General features: G+C 34.4%; 1 protein-coding gene across 1 annotated transcript; it reads right to left on the bottom strand.

Annotated features, from left to right (window-relative positions):
• Window positions 1–3,118: 3,118 nt before the first annotated feature.
• Window positions 3,119–14,403, bottom strand: LOC125824927 (sister chromatid cohesion protein PDS5 homolog C-like). Its single transcript, XM_049504271.1, has 16 exons — window positions 14,067–14,403; window positions 10,511–10,714; window positions 10,256–10,437; window positions 9,021–9,147; window positions 8,724–8,921; window positions 7,936–7,986; window positions 7,795–7,842; window positions 6,530–7,360; window positions 6,285–6,398; window positions 5,972–6,103; window positions 5,281–5,354; window positions 5,067–5,118; window positions 4,892–4,978; window positions 4,782–4,816; window positions 4,067–4,135; window positions 3,119–3,973 (listed from the first exon to the last, which is right to left on the bottom strand). The coding sequence occupies exons 1-16, from the start codon at window positions 14,166–14,168 to the stop codon at window positions 3,469–3,471; spliced, it is 2,811 nt and encodes a 936-aa protein (XP_049360228.1). The 5' UTR covers window positions 14,169–14,403; the 3' UTR covers window positions 3,119–3,468.
• Window positions 14,404–16,130: the final 1,727 nt, after the last annotated feature.

The following is a 16,130-nucleotide window of genomic DNA, read 5'->3' as shown; positions in this document are numbered from 1 at the left end:
ATAATTGTCATCTTAATAAATTGATCACTCACAAAATGTCATTTTTCAATTTAAAAAAGATAAACCATCTACTTTTAAAATCGAAAAGACGGTCAATAATGGTAAAATTGAATAAACCATCTACATTTATACATAAAAATTGCAAGTTGTAGTTTTAATATGTATGTAATTTTTTAAAATTGTTCAAGATACAAATAATTAGAATACCACACACACACAACGTCATATACAAATAAACAACTCACATTTCAAATTTGTATTGATTTGTATTAGATTTATTTAGTAACAAACAACTCTCTCTAAATAATTTGTAAGCTAATTTATTTAAATAAATTTACTAGTTAAAATATAAATCATAAAATCAAGAAAATAAACAAAATAATTAAAATGATTTGAGGGATTTTTTTGTCTTTACATAGACTTATCCCATGATATTATATCTATGTATTACTAATACCTCCAAATGGAAGGTATTAGTAATACATCCTATAATACCATGTAGGAGGTATAACTAATCCGGTGAGTCACTCAACAAGAGCAAAGAACACAAATATTTAATTGTGCAGAAGAAGTAATTCAGAATTTTCATTTTTTAAAATGAGAGGAAATTCCTCTATTTATAGATAACAATGGGTAGTGTGAACAAACGTTTATTGTGCCTTTTCGGAAAGGTCACAACTTTTTGGAAAAGTTACCTGCCTTCGAAAAGGTCACAACCTTTCATAAAAGACATAATTTTCATAAAAGTCGCAACTCTTCATAAAAGTCAAAACTTTTCATAAAAGGGAAATGCTAGTTTTGAAAATAAATAAATTAAAAGGGAATTCTGGTTTGTGGTGGCGCCACGTAGGCGGGCCTAGGATTCTCTTTTATATATATGTGTGTGTGTGATGATATATGATAAATGAGTATGAATCTGTGACTTTATAAAATGAATATGAGCTTAAGGTGTAAAGTTCATTAGTCGGAGCCCCTAAATTTTCATGACTAAGAGTGCAATAAATTTTAGGATTAGCAAACATAAAGATCATATTTGTATGTTATAGTTATAGTTTGTATAATTGCTTATGTTTGCTAAGGAGCATCAGACTTGTATAAAATCACTGGCAGCCTCTCGTTTGTATAAATCGATGGCAACCTCTCAATTCAATTTTATGTGTTTGTATATCTGCAGAAAATTTGAATTTGTATACAATTGAATCAAAATAAAACATTTGTATATCAAATCTCTCTCTCTCGCTTTATACAACACAAATTATACATTGTAATTTGTATAGTATGTGTTTGTATAAAGCGAGAAAGAGAGAAAGGCAAAAGAGAACTAGGTAGGGGAAGATCTGTATTTGTATAATTCTAAGTGTATAGGACGAAAATATATGTATTTGTATATACAATTTTCTCTCGCTTTATACAAACACAAACGCATTTATACATTTGTGTTTGTATAAAGTGAGAGAGGCGAGTGATAGACTGGCGAGCGAGAAATCTAGGGAGAGAGGCGAATGACAATTGTTTGCTACGGGGTACAATTAAACCAAATTGTAGTTCAAATTAATAATTTGTTGTTTTATACCATTTTCCCTCTAAAATTTGTATCATGCATTGACGCATGGAGGCCCTAAATATTATTCTCTTGCTTCGAGTTGAACAATTAACATAAGAGACTCACCCTTTCCTAGACCTCATTGCTCCTATTAATGCATGTTGAAAATCATCTTTAATATTCTTCCTTGTTGAAATCATTACCTCTTAGTTCTCATATAGCTTTATCAATAGCCTTCTTAGCTTCCCTCTTTGGTTCTTTTTGGACCTGTAGGCACGCACACCTAACACTTCAATTGCTACTTTTCTAATGCAACCTACTACTGTCGTCCCTATTTACTTGTCAAATTTAACTTGACATACTTGTTAAGAAAATAATGATTGATTTAGTGAGTTTACCATTTTACTCCTACTAATTGATAGGATTCTAAACATATTTACTCACTACATTTTTCAAAGATATTAACTCAATATTAATAAATTGAGAGTATAATAGAAAAATGAAAATTGTTTTTTCTTGATTTGTCAAAAATAACAAATAAAAAGAGAAATCAAATTAGAAAATATTAGTAACACTTTTCTTCAATAGCCTTGAAGTTTCTTTCTCCTATAGTTTTTTCTCAAAACGCTAACTTGTTAGCATCATTTAATGCCCACCACCTAATTCGCGATTATTTCCAACTTGTCTACTTACCCACTCTACTCTTAAGCTTCATACTAATACTACAAACTTTGTATAGTAATACGTAGTATATAAAAAAATATATACTCCTTTAATTTTTTATTTATTATTTTTTCTTTTAAGTCTGTTTCGGAAAGAATGTTTCTTTCACTTTTTAGTAATTTTTTAATTTCAACTCTTCACATGATACGTTTAAGACCACAAGATTTAAAAGTCTTTTTTTTTCTTAAACTCTTTTTATGTCAAAACAAAACAATCAAATTAATGGAGTACATTTTTTTTTATATAATAGTATATATTTCTATAGATATCTGAATAGCAAATATAATTATTTTTTGTTGACCGGCCAAATAAGTAATTTGCACAAATGCTTATACTTTCTCCCTTGCATGTGTTTCTTCTATCCATGTTTAATTAAAAAATTTGACTTTGGTTTATACTGGAAGTCCGTACACTCAAACCTCTCTATAACAACCAACCTCTAAAGTAACATTTCACTATATTTTTTTGTAAAATCGATATTTCTTTATATATTATATTAAATGTTTTCTAAATGCTAAAAAGATATTGCAACAAATAATATTATTATAAAGAGATTTGAATGTAATACCAGTCAGGTTAAGGCAAGTCTACTCTCATTAGGTTCTATGCCTAAAGAGAATTGAGTCGACTCACACTTGTTCTTGTGCATGTCACTTGTGTATTACTCCCTCCGCCAATTTAAGTGGCAGACAGTTTCTAACAAACCATACAATGTCACATAAACTTGAGACAAAAGTAGATTGAGTAGTTTGTAGCCTTTTTCTCCATACCATCAGACAAGCTACGTATCAACCTGTAATTATTTAAGTAGCCTGATTTGGATTACCAGCAGCAAGGAGATGGAGAAGAGAGTAATTTATGATCCAACTCACATCCATAAAATCCTCATCAACAGGGTATCTCCTTCCTATGCTAAAAATAATAAAAGTGAATACAACTAGCAACCAAAATGATAAATCTAACCAATTACATCTCTAACAATATGCTTTAAACTGAAAAAAACCTATCCAGAAACCTAGCACCACCATAACTAAAAAGCTATGACAGGCTTTTGCAAGCTGCACCTCTAGATTTTGCCAAACAGCAAATAGCACACAAGGAATAGTAGGCACCATAGCCTCTTCAATGAGCCGCAATGGGTCCAAGAATGTAAGTAGGCACTACAAGAGGAGCTCCACTATTACAAGATGTGCAACAAATAATCAGTTTTTTCCCCTGGCACGCTTCTTTCCACTCTTTGGCTCACTTTGTCGTTCCTTTGATGCACTAGAGAGTTTCTCCTTGGTGCTGCTATCAGGGGTTTTTGCTGAGTTAGTTGCTTTTTCCTTCTGGTTCCCACTCTCTTTAACCTTTGACGAACTAGATTTTAGCTTCTCCATGCCATTGGCACCGGACTTGCCACCACTTTGCGGGGTTCTAGTTTTGGACTTGTTGGCAGCTTTGACAGTTTCTTGCTTGGACTTGTTGGCAGTTGTTGATGGAGTATCTTGCCTGGACTTGGATTTGGGAGTACTACTACTAACATCTTTAGACCTGGCAGATGGCTTTTCAGTATCAACAGATTTGCCAGTGCTCTTTTTGGATTGGGCCCCAGACTTGCTGCTGGTTGTGTCATCAGTTTTCCCGGCAGATTTTGAGGTGCCATCTTTCAAGTTGAGTTTACCCTTGGATTTCTGTCCAGATTTAGCTGTTGCGTCTTTTGACTTGCTGCAAAAAGATCCCCACCATTGGTACCATTAGGCTTTCAAAACGTCATGTTAATACGTCACACAAACACATGGTTAAGGAGATTATACCAACCTTTTAGGTGAAGCCTCCATTTCGTGCTTTGGTGATGGTTCAGCATTCTTAGGTTTTTTCTTCTTATGACTGACATATCAAAAACAGAGTCAAAGTTAAACAAAGAATAGTCATACTGTTAACTTCACTTGGAAGATTTCTGTCCTTTCTTTACCTAACACAATGAATAGAATGAATGTTAAAAGTACTTCTACACAGAGAGATTGAGAAAAGAGAGTAAATAGCAACTACAAAAATATTATAATCCAAACATAATAACACAATGAGTACAAGTATTGGTTTTACTTTGCTCATCGAAGAAGAATTTCCATATCAACATACTTACCTCTCCTAAAGTTACTAAAAAGCGGATTATTTGGAAGCAGAACAAGAAATTCAAGAAATTGCAAAAACTTTTTTTGCTTTTGATAGCATTGCATGTATCACAAAAAAAAAATGAAGCTATAGACTGGACAAAGATATCAAACCCAAAAAACATCAAAGGCACACAAAAATAGCACAACACAGCAATAAGAATCTTCTGTTGTTTCTTCAGTTGAGACATATTAGTAAGTGGTTATAATGCTATAGAGACACTTGTAGCTGAAAAATTGCAGAAGGGTTTCAGAAAGGGAGACAATTCAGATTACTTTGGCTCAAATCGAGTAAGCTTCTTCAGGTGAAAATAAATGCTTCAAAACCAAATAAGGAAATGGTGATAAATGGCCAGGCTTACCTTTCAGAAGCTGCATCAGCACTAGCTACTTGCTCCTGTCGACAAATGCATACTAATGTATCAAAGAAACATAACCATAATAAATGCAAATATAGTAGTCAGTAACTAACCTCTTCTGACATATTACCATCTTCAACAAGTTCCCAGCGTTCCTTCAAGAGATTTAATTTTTCTGTCTCTCCATCAGTATAGTCAATCTAATAAGAAAAAAATTTAATCAAACATATGAGTGTTGCATCAAGGGAACAATTCCATTTCTTGAAGCAGAAAACAAACTGCACTTACTGTGAACCTCTTCCTTGAAGAATCATAATTTCTAACCGTCCCTTCATAAAATCTGTGACAACAAATCAGATCAAAATTATCCCAACTAATACAGAACTGGAGAACTTCCTCGGATACAGTGAACTCAAAAACAGTAATTCCAAACTATCATGTCAAGAATGAGGAAGGAAAAAAAATTGTTCCAAAGCATCATAGAAGTAAGATGAACACTTACAGTTCATCTAATGGCCACCAAACTTTGATCTTTTTACCAACCAGGTTCTTATCACATTGCACAGTCTCTGTAACCTGTCAAGTAATAGCAGCATTGCGGCACAAACCACTGATTAATCACACAGGAGTACTCTAGAACCTAAGTGGATTTAACCTTCAATAAAACAGTTGGTCAAGATAGCTTTCTTGGTGCATTAAATATAGACGAGCAATCAAAAATAAGTGACTAAGAATGTCAGTAACACAGAAGAGGACAGAAGGGAAATAAGGCAGTAATGCCCTGTCAAAAGGAGGAAATCAGAGTAGAAGGCTTTTGCATTCTCACTAAACAAGATTAAGATGGCATTTGCATTTGCCATTAGTTGTTTCCAAATACCGAAGTTGTTTTTGGAACAAGCAGCTGTTAAAAACACGCAAAAAAATCTTTTCAATTTTTCATTAATGGAAGTATACTAGCACTAAACATGTTGCAACAAATGGTAATTTGCTACAAACTTTCTATAACCACTATTAGCTTTTATAATAATATAATCAATTGGAAGAAATGATCAACTAAAATCAATTTTCAATTTCAAAATAGAAGCCTCATAGCACAGAACAACAGAGCATTAGTATCAAAACAAGCCCGGGATAAAATGGGAAAACATGAACAGTATTTTTTATCAAAATGAACAGTGATTTGAAATGCTTACCATATCCTTGCCTGAAGAAGGCTTTTTCTTTGCACTTGTCATGTCAGTTTCATCTTCATCGCTTACATGTTTAGTAGAATTGTCGGGAGAGTCAGGCGTAGGCACACTCTTCTGCACAACTTGCCTACTCCCCTGCACAACGAAATAACAACTGATGAGACAGACATGGAGGATCTTGGTAAGTACCAGGAAGTAAAATCGAACAAGCTCAGCCATAAGAATTGCACAAACAGGAAAAAGTGCATAGCACATCACAATAGTATCTCGAATAAAATGTGCATTACACATGAAATCAATAATGTAAAATACTTACCCTGCCCTTGCTTGAAGAACGCTTTCTCTTTGCAGTAGTCCTGGGAATATCCTCTTCATTATCTTCATCATGTTTAACAGAGTGATCGGGAGACTCTTGTGAAGGCAACGTCTCCTGCACAGTGAAATTGACTACTGATAAGACGTACATGGACACATTGGTAGTCCAACAGGGAGATGAAGTTACACTGAGAAGAGATAAATTATTGAACATCATATTAACTAAAAGATTTAGTAAGTTTTTACCTGACTAGCTTTTCCATGTCCACGCTTTTTGCCATCTTCCTTATTTCTCGCAGATGAACCAACCTGACTCTTAGTTTTGGTATCAACCTTCTTGCCCGATTGCTTCTGCTTTTTAGCCTCGGTATCACTGGTGGATCCACCTTTCTCCTTACGACAAGGTTCTAAAGGAGTTTTCTTCAAAGGGCGCCTCACCTGCTTAACTTCCAAGTCACTTCCAGCTTCAAATTCCTTCTTAGACACACTGTCTTCTTGATTTAAGCTGTCCTCCTTTGGCCGACCACCCTTCTTCGGTGCAATCTCTTCAGGAAGGCTCTGACCTGGGGATGAAGGAGCAATATCAACAACTTCCTCCTCAGATTCTTTGGGTGCTGAGTGTTGATCAGTTTCTGGTTCCTTCTCCAACAAATTGGACTGCTCAACCACTGGATCTTCAGAAGCTGAACTTTGGTCATCTTTGTTTTGATCATTCTGATGATCTTGAAGCTTCTCAGTTTCTTTTCCACTTCCTTCAGGAGCTTGGTGAGAAGATTCTGCTGAGTTTATTGAAGAGATTGTCTTCCGTCCTCTTTTCTTAGAAGGTTGTTCAGACTTGGGCTCCGACTTTGTAGACTTTTCAACCCTTGAATCATCAGATTCAGATTTGGATGGTATCTTTGAAGCATCATGGAGATCCACCTCATCATGATCTCCAGCCTTCTTCAGCGATTCTGTTTCAGAAACCAATCTCACATTCTCCAAACTAACACCATTACTTGTGATTGATTTGGGAGATCCATTCACAGCAGGATCAATATCTTCTGAACATGCCTCATCCCTTCCGCTCTCAGCCATCTGAACAAACAAGAAAAGTTTCCAGCTAAATACCTTAAACTGACAGTCAGCCAACAGAGATTGCACGCCATAAGCATACCATGGTGCTAACATGTTCAATTCAACTCCACACCATCCAGTACAGATATCAAAGACATTGTTCGTTCCTAACGGGGGTGTTATTCATTGATTTACCAACACAAAAAACTGGCCCATTCAGACAATATTTGGTTGAAGATGAAAATATGAGTATTTGATGTTGAATTTGAACAATAATGAAGTTGCAATTTTGAAATTTCACTTGAGGAAAAACGGAAGTTTTATAAGAGAACCCACTATAGGTGGAGTTGAGATGGTGAACAAATTTGTAACACAAACATTGACATGCAAATAATATTTCATTATTTTGCAAGTTTTATGTCCAACAACAACTAGATAATATACAAACTACTTGCCTGGACTGCTTCGCCTGAAGATGCTGTAGCCACTTTGCTCCCACCATCCTAAATGTAAGAAGGATTCAGAGGAAATGTACAACAAAGTTAAGACAAAAGTTCTGGGAAAATCAGTAAAGAAAGTTATCCAAAGCATCACACCTGAGTGGCCTGAGCAGCCTCTGGAAGTTCAGCCAACTTGGTTTCGGTGACCTAGAAAACACATCAATACCAAACCTCTTAAGAGTGGGGGTATAAGGGTAATTTACATTGTTAGCAGTAATAAATAGCATCAGACCTTCCAAGTCATTCTTGTGCAAAATAAAATTGCAACAATATCAGGTCAGAACCAATAACATTGACAAAAAGAATAAAATGGCTTCAATTCCTGATAAGAGAGACACTAACTATCCTTCTGAATGCAAAATATCTAGATATCTTCCAATAAAACAGGCAGAATTTCAGCAGTAATCGTGTCTGTAAATATGGACAACCACAGACAGATGAAATTTGTTGTAATCAGGCCCATTTTTTGGGGAAACATCGAGAATTATACTCTTTCAACAAGTCAGTCTCCATGCATGCATAAATTGAAGCAAAGCGCAAACAAGGGAAGAAGCACAAGTACTGTTTGGAAAAGAAAGTGACAAACCTATGTGGTCCTTTATTTTACACACACACGAGCAAAGAAAATGCATATAAGGTTTTAAACAGGGCTAGGAAAGAGACGTTTTAACCGGATAAACATCAACACAGCATCACCACTATCAAGCCAGCAGATATTAGCTAAACCCACAAATTAAACACGAGAAAGGGTTATTATCTTAGACTCCATTGACTATGCAGGAACATGTAAATGTGACATTAGACTTAATGTTCATCTATACAGATGGTAGTCCAGCAGCAGAAGTTCAGACACAGGATAACTTAAGAAGTAAAGGTTCACTAACCAATTGGTCCTTAGGAGCACTGTCATTAATACCATCAACAGCTGGAAGAGTCCCTTCCAACACTGAAGTAACAATCTTATTGTACTCATTTAAAGATATTTGCAATGATTCTACTGCTTGAGGCAAGTAAGGCTTAAGCTTCGCAGCACAGTTTGCAAATACTGTCTCTCCCAACCTTTTAGCAATTGGTGTGCCCTCCTGAAACAAAACTATTAATATTTAGCACTATCACGAGACTAGAGAGACCTAAGAGGTATAAAATATGAAAAGAATATCATCTCTTCAACCACAACATACCGCATTGTCCTTTTTAACACTAGCCAATAGAGGGGTAAGCAATTCCAAGGATACTTCTTCGCTTTCTTCCAGCACAAGAGTCATGATTGTTGCCATGGATGAAAAAACATTCTCAGAGTGATCCTCTCTGAAAGTGAAAGTCAACAAATGAACAAGACATTCACTATTACAAGCTAAAATGTTCAATAGGAATTAGCATACAAAATAATAAGAAAAATCAAGAGCCTTACATGTGGTAGAGAACATACACCACAGGATTGCATAATCAACATTACCAATCTATTTGTCAGATTTTAATCAAGCATCATCTAGTTAAACCAGTGCAGCAAGTAATTCATTAACAAGTCCACTATCAATCCAAAAGTGAGCACTAGAGCAAACATGGTTATGAATGTACTGGCAGAGGGGTAAGTTTTCCTAAGTTGATGTACACTGTTGAAAGAAAAACCATGACATCCATTCAAGTTTGAATATCTTTTAGATGCAAAACCTTCCAACTTGCAACTGTTTTATATATAGCTACCAAGGGCGTGTTTAACAAACTTTTGGATAAGCTTCTAAATATTTTCTGAAGGAAAAGAAAAACATGTTCAACAGATTTGATGTTTCCAGAAGTTCATTTTATTTCAGTAATAAAATTAGAGAAGTACCCACAGAGAACTTTTAACCCAAAAAATTTTGCGAATTTTTCATGCTGGTGAATCACCAATTAAATATCTTCAAACAACTCTGTAATTCTGACATATAACTTATTCGGTAAAAAATATCTTTTAAGAGCTAGGAGTAAATCATTTCAATGAACTCCTGAAAGTTTAGCAAATTGGATATAGAAAACCAGAACAAGTAAAACCCTGTTCAGATATAATCTCAAATCCCTGCTAATTCAAGAACTTGAAAGTAGTGCCTAACTTGTAAATTATGCTTGACGCGGCTGGAAAGAAAACTTCTTAACTAGAAGCTCCACTTAAAAACATAACCAGACATGAGAAGCTCACAATCTCATAAATCTAAATCACGTTTCGATGGAATGTGAGGTATTATTACTTCAGATATATTCTCTAAAACCATGGTTAAGTCTAAAAGAACAATCCAAGTTAGGCCTTATAAAAAAAATCAATGTGGGATTAAAGAAACATGCCATACCAGAAATCTTTAACCAAACATTTTTTGATAAGAAATCTGAAACCAAACATTATAGAAACAATATAACTGTTGAAACGATATATTGGCAATACCTTATAGTTTTAAGGAAGTGCTGAAACATCTCGGTAATGAGCCCATCACATTCTAGATCCAGCATGACAACACATGACCTGACCTTGGCCACTGTCTCAAGGATCATCACCCTCTTATTATACGATCTGCTGGACAGGTCATCCAGATTCTCAAAAGACGATACAATTAATTGAAAGATATCCTGTATCAAACAAATGAAATGTTATTGAAGGACTGACAGAAGGAAAAAGAATGAGAAAGCAAATTTCTCATACCTTCATTTTGTCATCATCATATGGAGCGTCTGGTGCAGTAATTCTAGTTATCTCACTAATACACGAAGCAACTGCGACCTTCACATCAACATCAGAATGCCTCAAGAGATCATTTGCGACCAATGCCTTCATCAATGGAGAAAGTGCATCATGCATTGATTTCGCCGGTGATTGCTCCACTTTAGACAGGGAAGACTCTACTTGCTTAAAGCAGAGGAAACCAAAAGTACATTAAGATTAGGCAAGAAAAAGACCGTGCATGAGTGCGAATGAAATTTTGTATGTTACTTGCAAAATTAACAGTAAAACCCAAAATCTGCCAAAACAAACAGTCATGATAACTTCTGTTTTGTTATATCAAAAGTATCTATTGATAGATGGGCAATGTAAGAAATATCCGTAATGATGGGAAAGAGTACATCCAAAAAAAATAAAGTCAGCAAGTGTAAGGACCTGCAGCCTGCTAAGTCAACTAAGTCACCACCTCTAAAACTTTTGCTGTGGATTATGGTACACCAAAAACTAAGCAAGAATATAAACTTGGACTCATGATTATCTACATTGTCCTTTCTTAAGTTCAAAAAACTCTAGCTTTTCCTGTTCTCCCTGTAACCAACCATACTACTGCAGGGATAAAATTCCAAACAATTTTTTAGAAGAAAAAGGATATCATATCTAGAAGTCAATGACCCACTAAAAAGGAAAGGGGAAAAAACAAGGGCCAACTTGATCCTCTTTACTACAGATCATGTTAAGGTACCTCATAGAGTCTCACACATCGATGAAGTGATGACAATTAGTTTTTTTTGATAATAGTAACTAAGTGATGACAATAAGTTGGCACCAATTTTATCCACAGGCTAGAGGTTTCTGTATTTTCCCAAAAGAATTATGGCAGCATAAAATCACACAAACCAAATCTTCTAAACAATAATCTAAAGGACATAATTTGGCACATTCATAAAGTCTCATTTTATCACCAGAATATGTGATCTGCATGTTATCAAGGAAATTCCAGGAAACTCATGGTTCCAAATTTGGATCTGTTACTGTTTATCGTTCTGTAACCGGCAACATGAAGATGCACCGTCAGATTTCCTCTAAAAAACAAAATGACAATTAATTGATGAGATTGTTAAACACAAATCAATGCATATAAACTTTCACTAGGGAAAGAAACCCAACAAAATGAAACTTATTTCATTGTGGCTTCTCAATTAAGATGGGGGTTAAATCAATAAACCATTTGCATATGAAAATCATCACTTCAGAAACAAAACTAATATTGCCCATACTCTGCTCCTTGGGAAACCGTCTAGGAAAAGCCAACAGGATTTTCAAGTACTGCCAGAAGAGCCTCACGGGGGAAAACACACAGCACGCCCACAGCCTAACTATCTTTCAGCTTAAATGTTGACTATTATTTAATACGCACAGACTGCCAAGAATATCTATTCTTCTTCCATTTTTTTCATTTTCCCTTTCCTACAAATTGTCAGGCTGTAGGGCACTTATCAAATCAAAAAAATGTTGCACTTATTACCCGCCAACCCACTTGTCCCTCTGGAATTTTCAGATACCATCATTTTGAAATAATTATCAAAAGTAAAAAGCTCCACCAGGAAATGTCAAGATTACAATATCCTGTTCAAATTATTTAACTATTGACATGTTCATATGTCTGACAAAAGCAAACCACAAAACTCTAGGGCTCAAACAAAAAATTGTGACTGATGTATACATCACATACAACAACAACAACATACCCAGTGAATTTCCACATCCCACAGGTGGGGTCTGGAAAAAAAAGAGGGTGGCCCTAGTGGCAATGCCCATCAATTGCAAACCATAATGCTTCAAGATAGTTTAAACCAAACTTACTAAACAGAGTCTGCCAGTTAATAGGAAAAAATGAAAAATTACCAGCAGGCACCATATGCAGATACAGAAACTCCTTATAAAAAAGAAATGCAAAAATATTTCCAAATAGGCACAGACAACAAATATCAAAATAAATTTAGAAGAAACACTAGGAAAGGCATGAATTTTAAAAGCAGTACTTTCAATAAGCAGGATAGTTCAACTCAATGGCAAACTGGAACAGCGGGTAGGCCATTAAGAATTAAATTTGAAGAATAGTAAAGGACTTACATCAAACAAATGGAAAGGAAGAATTAATCAAGCGTAGACTAGAACATATGGCAATCATACAGGGTGGATGATAATGAATAAAGAAAGATTTTTAATCATATTTTGAATTATTAAAAGTTGTCAACTGTTACCTCATTATCAAAATAAATCAAAAGCTAATAACAGTGTTCAAGTGCTCTATATAGAGTAAGAATTAGAATACTGTCCTAGGAGATAACATCTTATACATCACAAGAAAGAGAAACAACGACGACAACAACATAACCAATGTAATCCCACAAGTGGGGTCTAGGGAGGGTGGTGTGTATGTAGCCCTATCACTAACTTGTGAAGGTATTGGAAAGGCTGTTACCAATCAAGAAAGGCTTTTTAAATCATATTTTGAATAACTAAAATTGGGAGGCTGAGATCCAATAGTTGACGCACAGGGTGAAACAAAGGAAAGCAGAATCACAGGTGCTAGGCTGGCTGTTCAATGCTTGCATTTATCATGTCTGGATTGAGCAGAATGCTAGAAAATTTCAACAACACCAGCAGGAATACAAGCATAGAGCCAGAGAAATCATTCCCCAACTTCACACAAAAGGACAACACCAGACCAAATGTGTGTGTGTGGGGGGGGGGGGTTGCTTCAAAGATTAGACAATTTTGCTAGCTAGAATTGTAGAGTAGAAAACTGATAGAATAGCCAGCTTAATGAGGTTTTGTAAAAGAGTGAGGAATTAGCTAAAAGTCCAAATAGCTAATTGGTGTACAAAATCTATACTGGTTGAATAAAAGTTAACCTTTCGACCAAAAGAAAGTTGATAACCTTTACTTGGTTATCAAAATAAAAAATTAGAAGTTGATAACAGTGTTGAACAAGGGCAGAGCTACAGCAGTGCTAGGGTAATTAACAAGGGCAGAGCTACGGCGGTGCTAGGTTAATCAACAAGGGTAGAGCTACGGAGGTACTAGGGTAATCAGCCAAACACCCTTAGCCTTAAATATTAGTTTTTATTTCTATATATAGAATTTTGAGCACCCTTTGACACAACCGAGAGCAGAGGTCACCGGTCAAGGGTGTGCACATAGCTCCCAGATGCGGAAGTTCAGGTTGGATGCCCTAGAGTTGACACATAGTTCAATTATTTTGTTGCCTTCCAAGTTTTATTCTTTGAATCTAGGCCTAATTAGCTCTCAAGTAAAGAGAGCATCACACAAAAACAGAAACTCTACCCGAGAATTACTTGAGACAAACATCTAAGACAATTCGAAGTAACCAAAAAATGGTATGAAATAGTTTAAGATACCGAAAAAAAAACCTAAATAGAAAAATCTAAAAAAAAATCATTAAACGCAGCATTCGATATATACCAAAACAGAATTCACAAAAAAATACCAAAAATAAATTAAAAATGCTTACGTCAAGCAAACGGAGGAGTTCGTCAAGTGAAGAAGGAGGCTCAATCAGCTTATTCCCAGCAACCGCAATCTGCTCTTCAAGCTCTTTATCAAAAGGCGCCATCGTTTCCTTTCTCTCTTCAAAATCTTCCAGAAAAATCCAAGATTTATAACCTCAAATCACTCCTCAGACCATCAAACACCCGAACAAACACAAATCGAAACCCTAGAAATCGCAATTCGTTCGTGCTTTGCAGAGGCAAAAGAGATCTTGTGAAACCCTAGAAGAACAAGTGTCGTTTTTTTTTTTTTTTCCAGTAGAAATACAGATGGGCTCTTTTTCGGTTTATATATTTTTTATTTTTGTTCTTTTTTGGAAAGATAATAAATGGTGTAAATTTAAAGGGTTGAATTTATGGAGGGCTTTCGTTGTTGGGAAATAAAAAGTAAAGAGAATCCCGCTAAGGGTCGGAATTATGGAGAGTCATTCAATTTTAGTTTAATTCTGAATTTCAAGTCCGCCAATTGGAATTTGAAGGTACGTGGCATTTTCTCCATTTGTGATGAAAAATGTCCATATACCCTGTCTTAATTTTGTGTGTTTTTAGGGAAAAAAATAACTCTAATTGTTATTATATTGTAGTAGTTTATAAATTTACTATTTTTATTAAGTTTCAATTCATTTAGATAGGTAGTGATAGGTTAAAAAAATATTGAGAAGAGATAGTTAGACGGGATGTAGTATAGCTTTAGGTTATCGTGTACGTGATCTTAGCTAGGAAGATATAGAGATCGCGTATTAGGATAAAAGGTTAATGTGTTTAGGTTATCGCATTATTACATGATTGTTTCTGTTTTCTTATTAGTTGTTTAGTTTTCTCCACGGCACATTACTCTCTTTAAATATTACTTGTGGATTTCACTAAATATGATATTGTTTGTTGTTAAAAATATATTTTATCAGTACAAATATTTTGAGATGCAATGTCGATCACATTAGGTGAAGTCATTATTTGTGGCGGTGCTTAAAATAAAGGTCAAAGCTTTAAGTGAAAGTCTTTATGCTTAAGTAGTTATTTATAAATTTATCCTCATCATACCGAGAAAAAACGATTAATCTAGCTATAGAAGGAAAACGATTTTTTCTTATTTGTAATTTCTCATAAGTTATTGCAAAAAATGAGTATCATAATCAGATTAATATTTTGATTCAAGTGAGTACAGAGAACGTGCTTCACATTATTATATGACATTTTGATAAAATTATCTGTTGCAACTTGTAACTATGTACATTTTTTGAATATACAAACTAAAATACGTAAAGTTATTTTTCATCTAACATAACCTTATAAGAAGATGGATTGTGTATAGTCAAAGTTCAAACACATTAAATTCACCGTTCTCATTTGAATATCAAACGTCATGATTATTATACAGAGACTAAAACTTAAATGGCGTTTGAAAAGAGAAAATAATCAAAATAAAGTTGACAAAAATTGCATAAAGCGCACTTGATTATTACGCTAAATGAGATTCATTAATGGACAAGCCTAAACGATCGTTACAATCCATAAATCTCATGCAACACACTAAGAACTAGTTTAGATTGGCTTAAAAAATAATTTTTAATGAAAAAAAAAAGTCAAACTTAAATGACTTTCAAGTCAAAAAATAAAAAGTCAAACTTAAATTATCTTTTTTAACCTTTTAAAGTCATTTTAAACTTATTTTAAGTTATTTTTAACTTTGTCAAACACCTTCAAAAACTAAAATTGACTAGAAGTAAGTTTGACCAACTTAAATCAATCCAAACAAGCTTTAAATAAGTGTGTTATATGTGAATATAATATATATTTTTCCTATTACCTTAAGAGTATGAATTATCTAACTTGGATGTTAAATTACTATAATACCTGCAACTAAAAACATATTATTAAAAAAAAAAATCAAACTTAAATGACTTTCAAGTCAAACTTAAAAGACTTTTTTAAACCTTTTTAAAGTTATTTTTAAACTTATTTTAAGATATTTTTAACTTTGTCAAACACCTTCAAAAGCTAAAATTGACTAAAAGTAAGTTTGACCA

The sequence above is a fragment of the Solanum verrucosum genome, unplaced genomic scaffold, assembly GCF_900185275.1.
Source record: "Solanum verrucosum unplaced genomic scaffold, falcon-dt-bn FXZP01000086.1, whole genome shotgun sequence".
NCBI classification, from domain to species: domain Eukaryota; kingdom Viridiplantae; phylum Streptophyta; class Magnoliopsida; order Solanales; family Solanaceae; genus Solanum; species Solanum verrucosum.
This window is presented reverse-complemented; position numbering and strand designations above follow the sequence as displayed.